This window comes from Austrofundulus limnaeus, unplaced genomic scaffold, assembly GCF_001266775.1.
Source record: "Austrofundulus limnaeus strain Quisiro unplaced genomic scaffold, Austrofundulus_limnaeus-1.0 Scaffold66, whole genome shotgun sequence".
NCBI classification, from domain to species: domain Eukaryota; kingdom Metazoa; phylum Chordata; class Actinopteri; order Cyprinodontiformes; family Rivulidae; genus Austrofundulus; species Austrofundulus limnaeus.
In genome coordinates, this window is record NW_013952468.1 from 622,187 (window position 1) to 645,479 (window position 23,293).

Here is a 23,293-nt window from a genome sequence, read left to right on the forward strand (position 1 = left end):
CTCCTGCTCTATCATAAAACTGAAAACAAATGAAAAATACGCGTTTAACCCAAAATAAACTTTACATTTTAAAAATCTCACGTCAAAAAAATGTATATTTGAAATGTTTTATGTTTTATATTACATATTAATAAGCACTGAGGTCAAACGAAATGCAAAAAACTTTTCACATAAGTTTATTATGGGAAAATAATATTCAGATTTATAATCTCTCACAAGATACACAAATTTTCTCACGCGTAAACATTCAGTAAAATTCGAGAGCTGCACAAAGGAATGTAATAATTTAAGGGTTTAATATGAGCAAAAAAGAGGTGTAAATAAATAAAATCAAAATGGAGAAAATATTTGCAAACACAAACAGCATAAATATGGTTGTCATATTGGCAGAGAAAAAGTAAAATAAATTATTAAACCATTTACCAAACAAAATAATTATGGAGAAAAAAAAAAGAATACAACAACCATTTCAAAAGAGAACCAGAATGAGAACATTCAACTGGAACTGACTAGATCTGCTTTTGTCTACATAACTTTTTTATTAAACACACCAATAAAATTAATTTTACAATCATGTAGTCTGCAGGGAACAGCTTATATACGTACACACAGTATAATAAGGTGTGTTTGAATTGATGTGATGAGGAAATAATACCTGAACACACATGAGGGCTGTTTTTATGTGGTTGTAAGCAGCTGACTCTTTCCTTCAAACCCAGCTGAATGYTCTTCCTTTGGACTTTCCTCATTTTCAGAGGTAAGCAGTGTTAGTGGCRTCTTCTCAGCAGTTTCTTGGCTCTCAACGAGAGAGCTTTGCACCGGTGATGGATTCGGACAGAGTAACGTCTGACCGATGTCCAGGACGTCTTGGCCAGTTGTTGTTGTGACCTCAGAGTCACTGAAGATCGTGTTTGAGAAGACAGAGGTAAACGTGAACGAGGAGCCAAGAAGTGACTCCTGCACGGGAGTTTTGTGGTGTTTTGTGAGGACAGCTGCTGGATCTCTTGGAGGTTTAGCAGGAGGAACGAGCTCAGGCTCGCCGTTCTTAGAGGCCGAGTCTCGTTCTTGACTCTGAGTCGGCGTTTCCTGCTGTGCGCCGCTCTCTACGGGCTCGGCCTTAACCGTCACCCTGCAGTCGCTGCTGACACTGGAGCGTCGAGATGAGCCCTCGGCTGTGGAAATGACACTGCTGGAACGGGGGAGATTTTTAGGGGACCTGAACGTGTTCAGTCGCCCTTCTTTTACGAGAGGGGTGGAGAAGCAGTTGAGGCAGCCAGACATTGAGGACGATTTGCCCTGAACGTACAGAACTGTGATTGGTGAATAAGCAGAAGCTCGGATACTTTCATTTTTTAGGCTTATCCCGTTAAGATCTGAATTAACTTTTCCTGCGCCTCCAGAATCTGATGAGCGACGTGCCACCTTGCCTTTTGACCCCCTTCGGATGGTTCTGGTACCTCTTGTGAGCCAGAAGTCCTGAGAGAGCCCGGGATCTTTCTCTTTTTGTACAGGCTGGRTTTCTGAGCTCTGGCTGCTTGCAACAGGCTCAGTAGATGGTTTCTCTTTGTGCTGCTGCAGCTTTATATGCCGTTGGGGGSTGGAGGCATCACAAGGTGGCTGGAGGGAGGAGGAGTTCTGTGTTGGGGGCTTTTGGAYGGGACTGCTGCCGTTTGACCACGGCTCATTTTCCAAGCTCAAGCTGAACTCACTGCTGCTTTCACTCTGGGCTCGACTATGGACTCCATTCGGCCCTGGAAAAAAAATTAGAATCCCTTTAAAAAGTTAAAAAATAACCCAATATAAAGAGAAATAAATCTTTTTTTACAACCCCACTCCCAAAAGGTAGTTTTGTCAAAACTACTTTTTGTCAAATGTAAATAAGGGATGTAGAAAAGAATGCAACTATCACAAAAGTTTTATCCACAATAAAGCGTATAAACATGCCAAATGTTCAAACTACATTTTGTACAGGTTTATGAATAAAACAGGGTAAGTATTAAACTTTACTGCAGTAACACACCTCAAAAAAGTGGAGACAGGGTCATGTTTACAACTGTCACACATTCCACCTTCTTTTAACAACAGTCTGTAAACGTGTAGGGCCAGAGGAGACCAGTTGCTGCAGTTTTTGAAGGTGAATCTGGTCCCATATGAAGGATTCTGCCCACAGTTCTGGGGTCTCATTTATAAAGGATTGCGTGGAAACCATACTAAAAGTGAACGTACGGCCAAAAGGCGGAAATGGCGTACGCCAAAAAAAATTCAGATTTATAAAACCATACGTACGCACGTTTCTGCGCATCTTTCATTTATAAATCACAGCTGCACGTCAGAGTTTGCGCACGAGGTCCCGCCTCAGGTTCTACCCTCTACACGCCCACACTCAACCATAAACAGTCAATGYAAAGTACCTCATGAATGTTAAGATGTATTTAAATCAGTCAGCTGATCAATGCCAACAAAARTGATTGGTTCAGACCCGCTCCGTTGTGCGTCTGGAGGATGACAGGTGCTGACTGACAGCTGCTCACGTGAACAGAATGTCTGTAACTGACACAGATTTCCCTCATTTTGATTTAGAGTAATCTAACGATTTTTATAAAAAATAAAAATAAAAAATCTCAGCTTCAAATTAATTTTCCATCAGAGCCTGCAGGACGATAAAAACAATAAAAAATTAAATAAAATAAGTCAGGTAAAATTAGGAATAAGTCCCCCGCTCTTCTCCTCGTCCTCTCCCCCTCCTGCCTGCTCTGTTACCCGCGGCAGACCCCCGCCCCGCGCGCGCACGCACACACACACACGAATGCACGCATCCCCCCCGCGTGCGCGACAAACACGGACTGGATACACACCCTGCGTGTGTATCCAAAGCTTTTGCTGTCCTGCTGTTCTTATCGGGGAGGGGTCTGTGTGGGTYRGGGTTRTCTGAGGAGGAAGCAGATGAATGGAGTTGCGCACGGGAACTTTTATTTAAGTCTGATTATGAAGGTAAATTAAATCTCTGACAGTGATCATTAAACAGCATGGCTCTAATTCTTCACGTCACCATCTGTGTCGCAGTTTCACGTCTCCAAAATGAGCGTACGCATGGGYCARADCTGGCGTGAGGCACCGCACATTTTCACGTCAAGTTTGGATTTTATAAATCACAACCTTGGCGTAAAAAGTGGCGTACGCAAGTTTCTGGGCTCAAATTGTGCGTACACCAGTTTTATAAATCCGACCCCAGGTCTTTGCTGGGTGGGATCATATGTACTAAAACATGGATGTACCTTTCTTCACTGATGGTGCCTGTGCAGACGTGGAAGCTGATTCAACCTCTCTAAAACACTCTTTTTATATTTTTAGTCCCCTTACTGACTTGTTGCCAGTGAACCCAGTTTAATGCAAAACGCTCTTCCAAATATTTTTATTATACCACAGACTTTTGGTGCCTCTGCCCCAACGTTTTTGAGACCTATTACTGTCATAATATTCAAAACTACATTACTTTTTAAATTAAAAAAAATCCTTTAAGTTAACATTTGATATGTATTTTACTATATGTGAAAATTTAAAGATTTGTAAATTAATGCATTCTAATTTTTTTTTAATTCTCTCAKTTGTATCATATTTCTAATTTCCAACAGGGAGCAGCAGAGTAAAGTCTTCCTCAACCAGTTGTTGGCCTCTGTGATCAGCCAAGAGATTAATTTAAAAATAAGGTCATGACTACAATTTGAAGAGCTGACCCTAATTCCCGAGCTGGCTACACATCTGCATGCTGAATCCTCTGAACAAATATCCAGAAGGTTTTACCGTGATTCTGCAGCTTGTCGCCGTCCTCGCGTCCAGCTGGCACCGTGCTGCCGTTCCAATCTTTGACTGCAAGGCATAAAGTGAAAAATCACTGAAGTGGTAGACAGAAAAGGATGTTTTGACATGAAAAAGCGTGCACGGTTTGTTGCAGTTTCTACACGTTATTCTACTTCGGCATTAATGAGGATGAAATGAAACAGGAGGTGGTTTTTGAAAGCTACCTGTCCCCCACAGYGCAGAAACATCTGGAACAGTGTCAGTGATGGAGCTGTGAAAACGGCTGGATGGCAGAGTGGTGGGAGGGTGAAGGAGGGACAAAGTGGAGGAAGTAAAAGATGAAGTCAGCCGGTCTTCCTCCACCTCAGCCTCTGACGCTTCCTGCTTTGCCTCAAATGAGGGCGAGGGGTGGGATAAGCTGCTCAAAGCTACATCGATGGGTGAAGGGATGGAAGAAGTGGTGGTGGGGAAAGAAACAGGTGAAACAAAGACGATAATGAGGAACCTATTTTTTCTCTTTAATTTTAAGCGGCTCAGGCTTATACTCTAAAACTGTGGCCACTGGCAGGGCGAAGCTCATGCAGTGTCAGCGTCTTCTTGTAATGCAGCATTTTTACTTTCAGCCATTCTAATAATAGATCAGACTGGCTCTAAAACAGCCGGAACATAAAACACTTAAAGCTTGATTATGATAGGAAATAACTTGTCCTGACTGTGTGAAGTCTGATGAAATGTAGCTGGCTTTGATGGACTCGGCTGGTGTTTTACAAGCCTTACAGCAGTGATACAGGAGCTTAACCCTCTAAGGTCCATCGACGTGACACATTTAAGGGCTACTGTGACAAAAATGGCAGCGTGCTGAGTGCTTATTTCAACTGGGTTGGACAGCACAGACTTCAAACTCTATAAAAGTAGTGTTTTTATATTGTTTTTGTTTTTTATTTACTTCCAAATGAAACCAGATTTATGATAAATCATTTTCGCCATAATTTTGTGAGCAGTTTTATGCATTAGCTGCACTTTCAGTGAACGTTTTTTGACCAGGAAGTGCTTGAATGCAACATGACACCCATTTTTCCAATTTCCTGAAATGAACTACATTTCCAAAGCAATCAATAAAAAAAGTTTGTCAGCACACTTGTGGAGAACGCAAAAGAGTATTTTTGGAGATGGGAGAACGGAACGTTGTCAACATTTTGGTTGTGCTAAAATAGTTTTTAAAGGTGAAAATATAAGGGTGAATTCAAAATGAGCCAAAAACAGCTATTTAGACCCCAGACCTWAGAGGGCTACAGCACACGATGCAGGAGGGTTTGCAGTAAGAATAAAATGAAAAGGCAAGAGACGGGAAGGGCAGTCTTTCTTACACATGGAACGACGGAAGAGGAACTTGACTTTGTCTCTGTTCTTTAGCCTGGTTCTCAAATGGGGAAACTTTTTCAGGGGGGCTTTTTGACAAAGTGTGACCACACGGGACACAGACAGATGGGGATGGCAGGGAGGGAAGGAACAAGGGGAAAAAGGGAGGGCAGAGTAAATACAAATGGACAAAAAAGACACAGGGAAGAGAATGAGTTGTGCAACATTTGCTTGATTTGAAAGAGTTCAGTAGGAAATTCAAATGTAGGATTTATTATCAGCCAAAGCCTAAAAGCAAAGATGAGTGATAATGTTTCTGCTTGTGTGTCTGTCTGTCAGTAAATTGTTGCATGAAGCACTGGACAGACTTGCAAAAATCTGCAACTGATTAAACTTTAACCTGATTAAAAATCTAAAAAGTTATAACTCAATAATATCAATTTGACAGATAATAAGATAACGTTTTATGTGGACAGTTGTGAGTCATTTACAACACGTACTCTGAGTGAGGCATCCTAAGAATGTGGACAACTTTACTTTCAGGGTTTGTCCTTTGATCTTAGTCTTAGATCAGTGATCTTAGACTGAAACTCTGGCATAAAAGGTGGTGATATGTATTCCTTCAAGAAATGCTAGGCTTTTATTAACTGAATRTTATTTATAGTCAGTGCAGTCATGCACATTTATTAACAGCTCTGTGTAAAAGTTGTCAATAATAAGCACAATTAAACACAAAAGCAAAGCTATAAACAGTTCTCCAAATGATTTATTTGAAACAAGTTTAACAATTTTTTTCCTTTTCTTTCTTTATTTTGTCTCAGAAGATGTCTGTCTTTTGAATGCAGCTTTAGTTGAAGACGAAACTGCAGCTGACTCACTGATGCCTCCCTGGACCAGATGTAAACAATCTGAATCATCTGCTCGTGACGGCGGACCTGAAGAGTTTGAGAAGGTCGTACTCACTGCTGGTGTGTTGCTGTGAGACAGCTTCACCTGCAGAGGTGGAGGCGGAGCCTCCGGATCCGTCTGAGCTGATGAGGGAGCCGTTGTCCTGAGAGGAGGTCTGGGGCTCGGCCACAGCCGAGTTCGAGCTCTCGGGTCCGTGCTCACGGCTGCTGGATTTGATTAGTTTCTTGAGTTTTAGAGCTATCCAGCTTCCACGTCTGTGAGTAAATGTGGGGCGAACATAAATAGCCAAAATCATCACTATCTGGCTTTACTCAAAGTTGATCTTATCTTCTTGACAGGTTATCATTGTAGAAATCTGAGTTTGATTGGTCAGTTTAAATGTAGAGCTAATTGTATATTAAAAAGAAAACTATGACAGCCTACATACCTGCGAGAAGGTGAAGGTTCATAAAACTTGTACTGGTCCATTATCTTTTCCTCCAGCTTCTCCTTCTGCCTCCTCAAATCATTAAGTTTGTCACTGAACAAACAGAAACACAGATCATGATACTGTTTTTTTTATACAACTTACTATAAATCCAGGAAATATTAATATTAATACGTGTCTTACATATACTGCCGCTCTTCAACATGAAACATGGTCTTGCTTTCCAGGTTCTGCTCCAACAAGGTGCGGTTCTGTAACATCAGTGTCTCAATCTGAGCGAGCAGGTGGCGATTTTCTTCCTCCAGGTTTCCTTTCAGCTGGCCCAGCAACTAATTAGGGATACGTGTGACACGTAAATATGAAAACAAAAACTTTTTTTTTTCAGGTAAATCACATCACAAAGTAAATTCCACAATTAGTTTGTCTGAATATTATGTAAAGTTGACATTTTGTGCTTTTAAATCCTTCCTTTTCACAATCAAATCATCAGTTGGGGTTTTTATAAAGTGGAATGACAAAGTTTTGGTCTGAATTCCTCTTTTTTTTTTAACTTTACCTGCCCCTATTTCACCCCTTTTCTGGTGAGTGCCTCAAAGCAGCTTGTTTTGTTACTGTTCCTTTAAGATGCTTCAAGTCCCGCCCCACTCCGACTTCCGGACCGGCCGACACCAGTTTGAGAGAGGGGGTTCAAGTTTTCTTGCTTGCAGAAACATTTTATTTACAATTTAATTAAAAGATGTCGACAACAGAAGACTTGTCCATCCAGCTTTTCATGTTAGAGCCAGAGGAGAATTAAGGAGGAAATTGTAGCTGTTAAGTCCAGACCTTATTTGGTAATTCTGTTGCAGATAATTTGATGTAATAAACTCAGGAAACATCACAGAAAATAGAGAAAACAGAAAGGGCTGAAAAATATGACCCCCAACAGAGTATAAAGATAACTTTGTAGCACCAGGAGAGACTAAATTCAACTTTTATGCACTCATAAAAACTCCAAGTGCACAACAAAATGCATTTAACAGCTAAAAAAGTGGATTTAGCAAAACATTTCCCCTTTAAGAGTTGATCTGAGAGGATGGCAACAGTCTGCATGCTCTCACCTCACACTGGTTGCTCAGTTTTGTGGAGGTGATGTCCAGCTCCTGAAACTCCTTTTTGAGTTTGGAAAAGTCTGCCTCCAGCCAGGTGTGCTCCAGCTTGCTGTCGTTCAGCTGGCTCTTCAGCTGCTTGTGATCCTCGCTCAGCGCCTCGTTGTCATTGAGCAGCTGGCGGTACGTCTGGTTGAGCCTTGAAGCAGACACAGCAGTATTAACGCACTGCATTTAGAACAGTCTATAGGCCAGTGTCTGCGTTTTTCTACCAGTTTTTCTCGTCCCGCAGCCTGCCACATTCGGCTGCTGTTGTCTGATGTTGTTCTTTCTCCAGAGTCATCCTCATCTGCTCCTCCTTCAGAGTTTTCTCCTGGTCCTCAAGCTTGGTCCTCTGTTGCAACAGATTGTTGTACCTAAAACCATCCCAACAGACATGAACAGAAACATTAGAGACCTAGCTTTCCTTGAAGGAATTTATTGCCTGTCAAGAGTTCATCATGTATTGGAAAATAATGGAACTCCTTTGGTCAAATCTTGAAAATAATTGCCTCAGATTAAAAGTTAGAGAYCAGTCTCAGTTAAAGTGCCTGTGACATCAAATYYTTGTAATAAACRTGAATGCRTTTTTGGAAAGATAACATTGATAACGTATTGCAAAACAAATTTCRACTCRCTGAGATGAACGGTTGTTGAGATATTTGCATRTGAGGAAACAGGAAGTGATGTCAAAGGGGAATGTCAGCATGTAAACAGAGCGTTGTTACAAAAGCACAACAAAACAGACTGTAGAGAAGAATCTGCTGTTTCTTTAGATTATTTTTTATCGTTTTCAAAGAGAGACAAAGAAGAGTTAAAGTTTAAATAATTYTGTTCTAATAAACAGACCAGCAAGTTTATTTTATTAATGAGTTCCCCTTTGAYGTCACTTCCTGTTTCACTTTGGCTTAGCCAAATTCAAAAGAAAATAGGCCAGTTATGTGACAAAATGGGTAAAATCATGTGTACTATGCCAATTCTCTTAAGTATAAAGATGCTTTCTTTGACTTTTTGTATTTGAAGGACAGGCACGTCACAGGCTCTTTAATGCCACACCACGTTAACATKAACATCTGTAAAACTTACTGACCGTGTCTCCTCTCACCTGTCCTGTAATGATCGGTGCTCCAGCTCCAGCGTGCGGTGGGCATTTTTCAGACAGGTGTGTTTGCCCATCAGGGCCTCATATTCCATGGCTTGGCGCTCATGCAGAACCGTCAGCCGCTCGTGATCTCGTAGCAGCTGCTCGTGAGCGCCGCGCAGCTCTTCGTGTGTCCGTACAGCGCCGTCCCGCTCGCTTTCCATCCTGGACTGCTGCTGCTGCAGCTGAGCATTCTGGGCCAGGAGAGAGGCGCTCTGGGAGTTCAGCGTGGACTTCTCCACCTGCGGAGGAGGTGAGGATTAGCGGAGACTGCTCTGGAACTTGTTTTCTGAAGATTACTGCAGAGAACAGTGAGTGTGGTAATGGCACCTGCAGGTTGGCGTTGTGTGTCTGCAGGACTGTGTTGTTCTCCTGCAGTGAAGCAGCCTGCCTCTGCAGGGCCAGGATTTGAGCCTGCTGGCTGTCTGACTGACTTTCTAACTGTTTTAGTTGACCCTGCACAGCCTGACGCTCCGCCTCCAGGGTCGCATTCTGCAGATGAGGAGAACCAAGATGGGATGAAAATGAATAAACGWTACTTCTGGACAACTAGCCTGGCCCTTGCCTTCCTGCACAGTTCTGCTCAATTCTAGTTTTCCTCCACTGCWTTTCCTGTGATTTCTCCCATAGATAAGGATTTCTCTTTTAGAATTTCAACCGGGCCAATCAGCGAACAGAAGACGACGATGTCCATTTTCTGCCTGTAGTTTAGCGTAGGCAGTAGAGGAAGAAAATGAAGCCAGTCTGTGTTGAMAAGGCTTCCAAATTGAATTAAATTTGTCTCACAAAACCTGCAGCATCATTTACAGCCTGTTTTTTTTCCAGCTCAGTACTTCTCTCTTCCCAACGGATGGTTGTTTACAGAGCACGCAATTTCTGGTTAGCTTCTTAGCTTAGCTTCCTTCACGGTTCACATACATCACATCCAAACATTAGCGATTGGGTAAATCAGAGCCAATTGTTTTAAACTGCAACAAAGGCCACGCCTCCAACAAGAAATCATTTCTCAATAGCCGAGAGTCCAGACCCTCTGTATGAAGCAAAGCGAAGGACAAGGAGCTGGTTTTTTACCAGGCTAATGGACAACCTGCGTTCATTACAGATAACTAATAATGATAATAATCTTTTTACTTGTGTCAATTTTACAGAGATTTGTTGTGGTTTTCACTGGACTCATTTACAGCACGTCTTGTGTTAAAGGGATCCCCGATTAGTTGTAAGATTTATTTAATAAATATATATTTTAACTGTAAAATAAAGACTGTAAAAATACTTTAGGCTGTTTAGTTTTTATCATTTTAAAACTAAAAGTTTAAAAATATAATACACGGACGGAGGCATTTTATTTACACACAAAGCATTCTGGGTAAATGATGACATGGACAGGTGATCGGTGTGAGCGAGCTATATCCACCCTGAAGGTTAATCTTGGACAATATCTGCTGATCGACTCTTTTAAATGAAACCAGAGAGCGTTGACAGAGAGGAGAAGGTAGAAATGAYTCAGYCTGTAACTGAAAATATGGATGGAGGACAACAGAGCTGCTTCATGGAAGAAGAACCTCAGCTTAGACTGTTAGCTTTAGCTCTAGCCCCGATGCTATCACCATATATATGAATTAGCTCAGCACTACATATTCTCCTCTCGTCACTGAGGTCCTCCATCTACATGATGGAGACTGCAACTGAAAATATAGATGAATGACCTCAGTTTAGCTTGTTTGTCACGCTAGCGTCGAGCTAATACATATAAGGCAATATAGCGTCAGCGCTAGCGCAAAGGCTAACAGGCTAGGCTGAGGTTCTTCTTCCATGAAGCAGCTCTGTTGTCCTCCATCCATATTTTCAGTTCCAGGCTGAGTCATTTCTACCTTCTCCTCTCTGTCAACGCTCTCTGGTTTCATTTAAAAGAGTCGATCATCAGATATTGTCCAAGATTAACCTTCAGGGTGGATTTAGCTCGCTAGCAGCCTCGCACCGAGGACCTATCCACGTYATCATTTACCCAGAATGCTTTGTGTGTAAATAAAATGGCTCCGTCAGTGTTAAAATGTATATTTTAAAAATTTACAAAACTAAACATCCTACAGTCTTTACTTTACAGTTAAAATATACGTTTTTCAAATAAAGTTTAACGTTACAAGTAATCGGGGATCCCTTTAATGCATGAGATTATGCGAAACAATACTTTAATTATTTATAAGAAAAACAATAAGCCAACAAATCCGACACACTGCATCATGTTGCAGTTTGATTCAGCTTCTTGTCCTGACATRAACCTACGGTTCTCTCCACTTCAATGAGGCGATCTTTGAGCTGCAGCAGTTCCTTGGTGGCCTCCTGGTTTCCTCGCAGCCACTCGGTCATGGACCTGCTGGCCTCTGTTGGAGGACTGGAGCTCGATGTCGTCCACTCCTCCTCCTCCTGCCACCTCTGCTGTAAAGCCTCGTAGCTCAGCTTCAACTGTGAGAAGAAGAGGGTTGAAACACCTGGAGTCTAACAGACCTGAAGGTTAGAACTTTCCAACACGTCTTACAGCCTTCAGCTCCTGACGCAGCTGCTGGTTGAGGGAGGAGGATTCCTGCAGACGAGCCTGCAGAGCAGCTATCTTCTCATCTTTAATTTGCAGGGAGTTTTTAAGCGACGACTCCAGCTCCGATTCTAGCATCTTAAACCTGCTGTAAAGATAACATAAGAAGATTTAATGTTAAAAAACTTGATGTTTAAACGGAAACAATCAGCTCTAAGCAGCATCTACACACCTGTTATCTGCTGTTTCTTGCTGCATACTCTCCTGGGCTTTTGTCTCCTGCTCATGGCTAATTCTCTCCACTTCTCTGTCTCTTTCTTGAGTTTTCAGCTTTTCGCTCACCAACTCCTGAAGAAATGACACATAATTAGTTCTCATTCTTACATGCAACATGGCTAAAACTTTAGGCGTGTTAAGTGACTTTAGAAAAGTTTTATCTATTTCTAAATATCTATGAGAGTATTCAGTCTGTCCTCACCTGCCTGAGGGTTGTCAGGGTCTTCTGGTCAATAGCTGCTTGTTTGGTCAGTTCTTTAATGTTGCTCTCGAGTACTTTGACCCTCCCTGAAGTCTCCCTTAAACCCTCCACCTCCTGCAGTAGGAAACGAAACTCTCTTTCCAAGCTAGCCATGGAAACAGTACGGTTGTCTAAGTTGGCTTCCTGAATCTCAGCCTGGAACCGATGAAGATACATAAGCTGTAAGCTTTTTTTAAAATTCAGACTTCGGTTAGAAACTGACAGCTTTCCCAGCATTAAAAGGAAAAAAAAAAGGGTTTCTACCTGCTGCCGGAGTCGTCGATTCTCTTTCTCCAGCTGCCTCTTGTCTCTTTCCAGAGCACTGGATTCATGCTCCAGGTTCTGCTTCTCTGCTTCCACCTGCTCCAAACGTCTCGCAGAAATCCGAAGTTCTTCCAAGGAGGCCTGCAGAGTCTGGTTTTCAGCTTCCAGCTCCTGAACTTCTGCCTCCAGGCGCTGAACTTTTCGCTCTCGAGAGACAGAGGAAGGTAAAAAAAAAAATTGAACGTTCCTGTAATGTTTGTATTGTTTGTCTAATTATTTAAAGTTTAATGGACCTACCGGTGTTGTAAAGAGAAGTCTGTAGCTGCTGATTAGCTGTGTGCAGACCCCTGCATTTAACCTCCAGTCGCTTTGAATGCTTGCTGACATAAGAGGAACGTGCTGGCAGATCTGTGAAGACGTCATGACAAGGACTGCTGCTCTTTAAACGATAGGAGTGATCATCTGCTCCAACAATGCAACGCAGTGTATTGTTGGCATTCTGTAAAACATCCAGATCTGACGTCATCTTGTTAAAATACTCTGCACTGCTGTGATCTCCTGACTGTACTCCCTCCTGCGTACACAGTTCTGGATTATCTGTGAGAAAGATCTCATCCTCCAGATCTTCTCGAACAGGTTCCTGATGACAGTTTGAGTCTCCGTTCTGTGTTAGTGCAGTGTGACAGTTTTCTGTAACGGAGCAGGAGGTTTGCATGACGGAGGAGCCCCCTGTTGATGAGGTAGAGTTGTCGGGGCTGCACACCACGCGGCGGCTGGATTTGGGTTTTGTGCAGCTGAGCTCCTCGATGATCCTCAGCAGACTTTGGTTCTCTTTTTCCAGCTTCAGAATTTGACTTCGTGTTTTCTCACTGACCTCTTCACTCAGAGTTTGATGCCCTTTAGAAAAAATATACAGTTGTTGCCTTGCTGGATTTTACAGATTAAAACTAGCCAAGTGGATAAATGTGGGAAAGCCATCGAATGCTTTTACATTTATGTTAGATTTGCCATTGTCTTAATTACAGTAAATAAAGTATGACTTTTGCTGCAAAGAAGGTGGAAATTTGAGCCGTRAACAATAAGATAAGCACGGTGTTGAGGCACCAAGCTCATCTAAAAATCCTTTTATTTAAAACAGAGTTGAGTTAGGTGTTAGAAACCTTTTCATTTTCATATAAATAGAAAAGCAAAGTGTATAGAGATAATTTTCTTTTTTATTGTTTAATCAAACAGTTTAGTTTCAATCAAAATTTCAACCAAAAAAATATTTTTTTTCAACCAAACAAAAAAGCAATTTCTAAAACATAATAATAATAATAAAGAAAAAAATATTAAAAAGTTTTGGCAAAACAATTTTATTTTATTTTATTTTTTTGCATGCCAGAAATCTTTGGTTAAATCTCAAACTTTTGGTTGAAGCTCTAAGTTTTTGGTTGAACTCAAAAAGGTTTTGAACTCAGAGAACATGAACAACCGGGGGCAGGGTCTAACCCCGGATTTACACTACATGCGTCTCCGCTCCGCTGCGTTGCGGTGCGCAGGTTGCAGCTGTTCGTTTGTGTCTCAATTTATACAGACCCGGTCCGACAGAGAGTGTGGAGGAAGGAGATYGCGCAATAAATTCAGTGATAAATGTGGAAGTCACAGCAAAAAATAATTAATTCTGTGAAAGACGAACTCCAAACACAGCTGAAAACATTGACATAAAGGCTTCTGGTATCTATGTTGAAACTGTCTCGCTGTCGTCTTTCTGAAACTTCTGATTTCAAAATAAAATCCACGTGTATCGTGTGTGCACATATGCTTCATGCTACATGTTTCCATCTGCTTCCCAAACCGAATGATACATTCTGCCAGCATTTGTCTAGAAATATATCCATATATTTATTAATATAGCTGGGATTTCGCCATTATTCCGACAAATTATCCCACCTAATAGTGTCTTATTTTGAAAATACGGATGTTGTGCTAGTTTCTTTTCCTGTTGGTGTGACGTAATCTTTGAAAATTGACTCCGGCGCAGCTCCGGCATTTGGCAGAAATGGAATTGGATCTAACTTTGCCGGATCACCGTCTGCTCACCGCCACTGTGCGCAGCCAGTGTAAACACTCTCATTGATTAGAATGGATACGTATTTGCTGCGGAGGTCGGACCGGAGCGGAGCGGAGCTGTAACGCATGTAGTGTAAATTAGGGGTAAGGAGGAACTATGTAAGACGTGTTCCTATTGGTTAGTACGGACTGAAGTGATTTCCTGGTGCACCYGCTTCGAATGTTGTCAATACATTAAATTGCCGTTATTAGAGGTRCAAGATGAAATCACTTCTGTCTGCTTAAGTCAGATACTAGCCACAGAATCCCACCGTTCTCACCATGAGGGGCTTCTGTGCTCTTGGAGAGCTGCTCCAGCTCCCAGCCCAGGTGTTGGGATTCCTCCATGCTCCTCCTCTGAGCCAAACACAGAGCCAGGTTCTCCTCCTGSAGCTCCTTGATGTGCCTCATATCCGACTCCTTGTCCTAAAATCACAAACTAGCCTTATAAGTACGAGGAGAACATTATTCTTACTTTCGAACAGACAAAATACAAGATGAATTTGTGTACCTGCTCCATGTCATGGATCCGAGCCTTCAGCAGCAGATTGTGCTTTTCTAGAAGGTGGATTTTATCTGTTCGAGTCCTCCAGCCTTCCAGCTGCTCCTCCAGCACCTCTTTGGTCTCTTGCAGCACCCTGTTGTCCTCTTTTAGCTCCTGACATGACAAACAGACACATACAGTTCATMTACACACTGAAAATTACTCTAGACAATATTGTATATACTTCATCTGCATATCTTACTCTAGATAATAAAAAATAAAACACATCTTTTGCATMAAATGTTGCAATCTTATCCACAATAAATTAAACTCATCCATTAGTCATTTCCTAAGTGTAGCTAAAATTAAACCCTGACAAAAAAAAAAAATGAAAGCTTCAACCTCCACTTTGGTTTTGTAGAACTCCATCTTGTGCAGCTGCTCCCTGTAGCGTCCGATTTCGCTCTCCAGCTTGTCTGCCCTGATGGCTCGCTCTCTCAGGACGTCCAGCTCGTCCCGATAGGTGCGGGCGGCACGGGCRTCCACGAGCAGCTGGGAGTTCTGGTTCAGGTCCACATGTTAACAGAAATGCACTTGTTTTTTTACAGTCCCTTTAAGAGCCTCTCAAAAGACTATCATTTAAAATTGAACTATTTATTATGATGTGCACGGATTAAACCTTCAGCCTTCAGTTTCACAACTTCACACTGAGATGACGCTTCAGTCTGACAGCGCACGTCTTCTGAATACATGTTTTATGTATTGTCGGCAGACTGGGYTCAGTTTGTTGAAGTTTTATTAATTTCAGGTGTTGCAGTTTAGAAAAATAYTGTCACTAATGATTATCAGTCTGGGTACGTTAGAAGGAAACATTATGCTACAACCGCACACAAACAGGTGTTTACATCCTGGGTTTTCTATTCGGACACTGACTGAATGGTATGTGCATATGTGTATGTATAGATATATGTATATGTGTATGTGTATATATATGTGAAAGTGTATGGATATGTAGGTATGGGTATGTTTATGTGTATGTATAAATTTATATATGTTCATGGGTATGGTTTTCAGCAAGGCTATAGTCATTATAATTATATAATTATGCATTTTTGTTGCTGTGGTTTTGTTATCTTTGTTTTTGTAGGTGTGGAGCCAAGATGTCGGGTGTGCTGTCCTGTGTTTTCTTAACATATATTTCACATATCTTCTAATCTCTTTCACTCTTTCTCGTTACATTTCACTTTTTTCTCTCTCTTTCTTTTTCTCCTATTAAAAAAGCCACTGATGATGAAGAAGTTAAGATACTAATATTCAGATATTCAGTTCTGCTTTCTACTGAAGTGGCGAAAAAAAAAAAGAGAAGGAAACATTATGCTAAAAGTAGCTGTGATTTAGTTTATTTCTGACTTCGTACCTCCTGCTGGATCCTCTTCAGTTCTGTCTCCATGTTCTCCAGCTCATGTCTGCAGTCGAGCATCTGTTCACTCTTCTCCTCTCTGTGGTTGTACCATCAGCCAGATGTTGGTGTTAATGAGAAATTCAAAAGGAAAAGGCTGTTAGTGCCACAAAGGTTCAGTGTACATTTCTAGTGTTGATGTAAAACTTCAAACATGATTTTATCCTCTTCTCCATAAACTCATGATAGATTTTTATTACTGTCAAAACATTAAAGACATTTTTAATACATGAAATAGCAGCAGCAGTCCAGGTCATGAAAAGTGCAGAGTTAAGCCCTGCCTGATGTCTCTGTGTGAAACGGTGTTCCCTTAGAGGCAACCGTTTGTGAACCAGGATGTTTTATTCTTCCAACAAGAGGATAAAACATCAGCAATGACTGGATGGAGAGCAGCACTGTAACTGAGACCTGATTGGATCAGGGTTAATGCATGTGTGTGGTGCAATGCAAAGCAAATGTGGGTCAGTGGTAGAGCACGGCAGTGAAACCTGCCAAGCAGGCAGCAATGTGGGCCAAACTCTGCAGGGCATCTCTTATCCTGGATTACTCTCTCACTGCCTCTCATTCTCTCTCTCTCTCTACTGGCAGCTACACAGAGGAGGAGTCCACAGAATTATAGTTTTTAACAATGTAAATAAAACATAGATGATATAAAACTGCAAAACATGAAGAAAATCATGGAGAGAAAAATAAACAAAAGACATTTTAGAGTTTTAATCATAAAATTATAGTAATCATAAAGGTTACAAAATGAAGTTTTARTGCGATAAAAACTATGATGCAGTCCTGTGCTGCTGCATTTCACTAAGTTTTATGATTATTAAAATCTTACGATTATAAACTTCAAAGGATCACATGAAAATATTCTGAGAATAGAAATATAACAAATAAAGTGAGTTAAAGTGTTAGAAAAACGTTTTTGTTTTTTAGTGAAAAAACTTGTGTAATTTATTTTGTTGTATTTTGTATTTTTATCAGTAGCTTTAAGGCATCTTTACAAGCTCCGTTAGCTTCGAACATCTAACATCAGAATGATTTCTTCTTTTTGTCATCACAAGATCCTTTAAAGCTAAATAAATATGGTATTAGAGGACCAGCACTATAGTGGGTATCTAGCTATTTGAAAGATAAGAAACAAGTTGTTCAAATAAAAGAAGCTCTGAACTCTGTAACATCACATGTGAAAAATGTACATATTTAAGAGAATGATAAAAGTTAGTTATTTGAAGAAATATGGAAARGCARAATGTGAATGTATGTAKGTATGTATTGTATGTATGTACATATGTATAGTTGTTTGAGCTGATGTTTTTATTTAACTTTGTTTTTTGTAAATTWCTAATGTTTGAATGTATTTTTGGGATAATAGCGGCAGATTTTTTTCTTCTTTCTGCTGCCTTTCATTTTATTTGATCTTTGATTTGTACATTTTTATTTTCTATTGTATATAGTAATTTTGTTTTTAATGAAATGAATAAAAAATAAATAAAAAATGCATATTTATATTTAATATATCAATAAAGTAAATATAAAATATTATTTAAAACAGTACAGATTGATGGAAATGTCAAACTATTCTGTTTCATTAAACGCACACCGTGTCTTAAATCTGAAGCTCATTCCTGTAGGTTTAAAGATAATAAATCTCCTCCATGTTTTGAGTTCTTACAGTTCTTGTCTGAGTCGTCTGATCTTTGCTTTGGAGTCAGCCAGCTCCACCCCCAGGTGTTGTGGCGTCCCTCTCTGCTGCTGTTGCATGCTGGGAGAAAAGCTATCAGGTTGTGGGGCGGAGGGGTTCCCAAGCAAAGTCACAACTCCTTCTTTCTCCTGCGTTAGATCTGCTATAGTCTGCAGAGAAGAAGAAATGAGAACTGAGACACTTCTCATGTCTGCTGATGCACACTTTGCATCTATAACATAGTAAACAAACTGAAACTAAAACCTCCAGATGTGCGTCTCTCTGGTCCAGAAGCTGTCGGAGGAGTGAGGCCATGTTCCTCAAAACGGTTTCCATCTCTTCTGGTTGCATTTCATCAGACTCCAGCCACTGTAGGTCCAACACGTTCTCCTGACTGTGGGTCAGCTGTAAAACAGCAGAAATGAATCGGCTCCGTGGATAACGAGTGATTCTCTGTAAACACGATAACAGCACGACAGCGCAGTGTAGAAAAGCCCGGTACCTCCTGAATATGAGCAGCTATTGCAGCTTTCGTTTCAAAGTCAAGTGTCTGGATCCTCTCGATGTACTCCTCCTTCTTCTCACACTGAAAAGAGGCCAGCATCAGCACTTAACATGCAGTAAAAATGAAATAATATGAATATGATCTACCTGGACTGCACATCCCAACAGCAGCAGCAAAAGTTTCTTCATTTCATCCAGGCTTTGTTCTACACAAAAAGCAGAAAACTCTAGTTATGAGCTGAATTTTGTTTACAAATATTTTCCCCTTTTAAAAGCATTTAAATTTTCTTCAAAAACATTATTTTTGCGAATTTTAGCAACTCAGTTTTAGCTTATTCAGCAAACATYCGCAGTCATTCAGCATTTACACACAAAATACACTTTTTCTAGTTGCAGTTAAAAGATAAAAATTGGATAAAACTCTCCAGTATGTTACATTTAGCAGCAAAAGACACACAATCCTTTCTGCAGATGATTAGCATCAGTGGAAGCACTCGACATGCTTTCAGCTGCAAACTAAGGCAGAGAGTCGTGTGAGCGGGTTTTAAAAAGCCTACCGCAGTAAGGAGTGCTGGCGAGCAGCAACACGTCTGGCAAAGGAATCACGATTAACTGTCTCAGATGATCCTACAGGGAGAAAAAAGGAGAAACAGAACAGAGAGGTGGTGGAAATCAAGGTATGCACAATTTGGCTAAAGTGAAATAGAGATGAGAGAAAACTTGAACTCCTGCCAAAGTAATTCACTAGATATTGTTGTGTGTGAGTGTGTGTGTGTGTGTTCAGCTYGTAGCGGCATCCACAACACATGTATAGATAAGATGCCAACAAATGTGTGCTAAAGGGTGCAGCCTGTTTCCCTGGTGCAGAGCTGAATCCTTCCAAAAGTGAAGCCTTGTTTCAGGGCTATAGGTGCTTAGATCCATGGATGTGGAACTGCTGGCGAGTGTGTGGGAAGAATCTTAATGGTGACAATTACTATTCATTTAGCATTTGATGCTGAATGGTGCAGTGTGCTGTGACAGTCCCAAATACTTTGAGTAACCATCAAAACAAAAAGTTTCATTTAGCTCGTGCTATAGAAATACACTCCTGTATATCAGATGCACTTTGTGTTCGGAGCAAATGAATCTCATCCTGACAAACAACACAGCTGTGCAGCTTTATCATGTTCGCTTTGAGCATGTTGACACAATCGACAGGCCACCGGCTGATCGATCCCGATACGCCTCTGCAGCAGCTTCTGTGAGCCGTTTTGCAAACTCACCATCCTCCAGCTCCTCTCATTCAAACTGTGCTCGAATGAATCAGTGCTCGTCACAGAGGCTGCTGTTTCTTGTGCTGTGCAGAAATTTATGCTGCTTTTTTTTTTTTACTTTTCTTCATGTTAAATTACAAGCAGGTCTCAGAACCAAACCAAAACACTCAAATTAATTTATCGGACTTTTTACTGCTCACACAAATGTAGAAATTGCACGAGATGTTTGCTTTTTAAATCAGTGGTCTTCACTAGACTACCACTTAGGTCTAAGTTGAAACTATTTTTGCTTTTCAATAACAGATGGATTGAATTTTCTTCCACTGAGCCTTGAAGTAACCCAAAATAAACAGCAGCACTTACTTTAAAAGATGTTCTAAATGCATGGTTTTCAATAAGAGCCATTCTTAATGCTCAAGTTTCTCAAAGATGATTTAAAACCTGAGAAACAAACGGACAAATCAAGGTTTTAGCCTCACTGATTCAGTGAGTCACTCTGTCTCTCTGTGGCTCTGACTGCAGCTTTACCTTCTGTGTTCTGATTATACAGATGTTTGCATATTTAGGCCACACGTCTTAAGAAATGTGTGCCAACACGGAACTGTAGCAGAATCCAAAATATATTCCCAACCTGATTTAAAAAGAGATTATAAGGTTTGAAACATAGATGAGAAAACAAGAAGAACAAAAAAAAAAAAAAAACAACAACAAAAAACAAAACAAAGAAACACTCACCAGATAATAAGTCTTGATTTGTTGAACAAGAAAGTTCAGACTTCTGATCTTCTGACTCGGATCTTTGCAGATGTTTTTGGCACCTTGAGGTGCAGCTGAGGGATTTCTAAAAACGGAAATCAATATAAAACAGGGCAGCACAATGTTAGAACATGTGCATCTGTAAAATTAGAAAACAAGACAGGCCTCAACAAAACAAAAATACATCAAAMGGACATCTTCGTCTTCTACAACTTATCCATGGTCGGGTAGAACAACAGGTCCAGGAGAGTAACCCAGAGATCCTCTTCTCAAGAARCACTCTCCAGGTCCTGGGAGGATATATCCCTCCAGCATGTTCTGGGTCTGCACTGGGGTCTCTACCCAGAAGGATGTGCACAGAAAACCTTCAGACGAAGGCTTCAAGGAGGCAGAAGCTAAACCACCTCAACTGACTCATATGATGCMGAGGAGCAGCGGCTCTGCTCCAGGTTCCCCCCAGATGATGGAGCTCCTCAACCTGTCACCTGTCTCACCCTACGAAGGCAGCTTATTTCAGCTAATTGTATCTGCGATCATGTTATTTCAGTCATAATCTMCAACTCAAGAGCATCGGTGAGAGTTGGAACCATTGATCTATATTACTGGATTGGATTCGCGCTGAAATGACAAAAGACAAATTCTTCCAGCTGGTCATAAAATAAATGTGGTCGGCCCCTCCACCACTTAGCTTATGAAATGTACGGTGGAGGGAAAAAAAAGTTACAGTTTTTTACTCTGACATATAATCACAAACTACAGGATATACCATACTGACTGGACAGAACATCAGTACCAGTAATATCTACACAGTTCAGTCTAATAATAGTAAAGGTAATTTTACTGTTGTCCATTATATTTACCTCTCACAATGTTATCCTAACATAATAACACTATTAATAAAAAATATATAATAATTTGTTGGAACAGCAAATCTGTCTTGATGTGACAGAAAGGGGCTTCTACTGTAAATACGTTCGCAAAAACCTATAATAAAAATTTCCCAGACTGCTTATAGATTTATCTCGAGCAAATACATAGTTTTTACATATCACAACATCGGCAATTTTCTCAGCTTTAATTTAAGCCATATTTTATAGAAATCAGATAAGAAATGAGGGTGCTATGAATATTTCTGTGACAGACTGCATCCCGCATTGAAACTCTGTTTTGCTGACATGACTCAATGCATAGCAATGGCTCCTATGACGGCGCGTCGCTAGCTATRGCGGCTATAGGCGATGTCCAATCCAGTAATATAGATCAATGGGTGGAACAAACAGACTAGTAGCCTTCAGTAGACTGGAGCAACGCCCTCATTACTGTTGATGATCTGTCGATCCATCTCTTGCTCCATCCTATCGTCACTCGTGAACAAGACGCCTCTGAGAGCAAACTACAAGCTGGTGAAAATCTTGGCRAAGAACTGGCCATTCATCCCTAACTTTAGCCTGTGTGACATCATTCTTCCAGACTGGAGTGTCTTTGAGTTAAACTGGTGTGGCATTTCCATTTTCCACTCCAGAGCAGCGCTGCAGCTGCAGCGTTGGGCCGTTGTATCGACTCCACTGGAGTCCTGAGGTGAACTGTCAAAGTGTGACTCGCTGACCACAGTGGTGTTTATATGTAGGTCACACTTTTTTTTTGCTCGGTGTCTGTGCAGCGAGATATGTTACCAAGAACACACAACATTTAAACCCTTTGATTCAAACACACACGGCAYGTCAACATACGTGTGACTGGATTGTGCGTCATAAACCTGCACGTCTCCTTTTTTCATGCTATTTGTTCTGTTTCCAGCTACGCCCAACTGCCACTAAACAGCAGGCCCTAATCCCCGGAGGGTCTCCCAATCTGGGAGATTATCCCGCCTCGTCCCCTCCCTTCATCGCAGCATTGTTTTTGAATTAGGAGCTGGTCACTGTGGTCATGAGGGTGGGATAAGTGGGATGAAGTGTTGATAACTTGGGGGTGGCTAGACGGAATCATCCACACTGTCGGCTTCCTCTCTTCCTTTGCAACACCTCAAACTCAGGTGTTATTAAAAAGAGTTTTGCTCTTTCATGAAACACACCCAGCCTCAGACAGTTTGTTAAGGATGGGGGTAAAGCTGTCAGAACAGAAGGCAAGCAAATTATAATCTCTTAAGTAGCATCTATGATGTCCTTTTAGGTTTGAGCTTGTTTTTCTTCAACCTGACACTGAAAATCAAATTTAAAATTTTCTGAATAAGCTTTAAGTGTTGAGGAAGTGATCTTTAAAGATTAAAACTGATCACAAAGATGCTCTTTATTACTGCGGAGTGACAATGACAGCACTGTTGGTGCCTGGATAAGAATCATGTCATGTTGAGACAGAGCTGCAGCTATTTTTGATCAAATCATGAAAACAACGCGGAACAGCTTGTATTRTGAGACAAACGCTCAGAGTATTTGTTGTGTATGACTCTCAGCTACTACCTCATCATGAAATGTTTGGCTAACACTGGCACCTCTGCACAAACCGACTTACATCTGAGCCATTATCTCATTCAGAACCACTCCATCCAGCAGGTCCGAGAAGTCCAAATGAACGCCTCCATCATTTGGAAGGAATGTCTTCACCTAACAAGAAAGATGCAAGATGTTAGAGAGATTTTATAATCTCTGCAAGAATCACAGCCTAAAAGTTCTCCTTTTATACTTACCCAAGTGACAAGTGGGCTGAGCATGAACTGATCCAGGGAAGGCAGAAAAACTCCACTTTCCATCTTTGCCTGTGAGATTTATTTGTTTATTTAGTCCCAACAGCAATTGTTTCAATCAGGACAGCAAATGAGAGCTCGTCCTTTTCCCAAAACGGATGCAAGCTTGCAGCAGGTCCAAAACATCTCATACAAAGTTACAGATTTGCTCGGTCGCAGCTCCAAAACATCCCCGCATTTAGTCCGGCGACATCACAGAAACACACTCATCCCTGTCCAGTCATTTGGTGCAAAGGCATCAAGCCCTCCTCCT

At 41.0% G+C, this 23,293-nt stretch overlaps 1 protein-coding gene across 7 annotated transcripts; it reads right to left on the reverse strand.

The window, feature by feature from the left end:
• Positions 1 to 160: 160 nt before the first annotated feature.
• On the reverse strand, positions 161 to 23,293 carry LOC106518799 (girdin). Of its 7 annotated transcripts, none has more exons than XM_014010212.1 (29): positions 22,984 to 23,293; positions 22,809 to 22,900; positions 20,280 to 20,385; positions 18,846 to 18,915; positions 18,436 to 18,494; positions 18,287 to 18,370; positions 18,049 to 18,189; positions 17,776 to 17,954; positions 16,065 to 16,146; positions 15,050 to 15,208; positions 14,675 to 14,821; positions 14,445 to 14,589; positions 12,370 to 12,969; positions 12,073 to 12,278; positions 11,770 to 11,883; positions 11,524 to 11,639; positions 11,298 to 11,439; positions 11,045 to 11,224; positions 9,092 to 9,253; positions 8,726 to 9,003; positions 7,854 to 7,997; positions 7,594 to 7,780; positions 6,677 to 6,822; positions 6,494 to 6,586; positions 6,121 to 6,320; positions 5,166 to 5,246; positions 4,023 to 4,226; positions 3,802 to 3,867; positions 161 to 1,751 (listed from the first exon to the last, which is right to left on the reverse strand). In XM_014010212.1, exons 1-29 carry the CDS (start codon positions 23,044 to 23,046, stop codon positions 679 to 681), a joined length of 5,319 nt encoding a protein of 1,772 aa, XP_013865666.1. In that variant the 5' UTR covers positions 23,047 to 23,293; the 3' UTR covers positions 161 to 678. The 7 variants fall into 7 exon arrangements, with proteins under 7 accessions (XP_013865666.1, XP_013865664.1, XP_013865665.1 ...); XM_014010210.1 differs by having other exon boundaries at positions 11,298 to 11,436; positions 11,770 to 11,964; XM_014010211.1 differs by having other exon boundaries at positions 6,151 to 6,320; positions 11,770 to 11,964.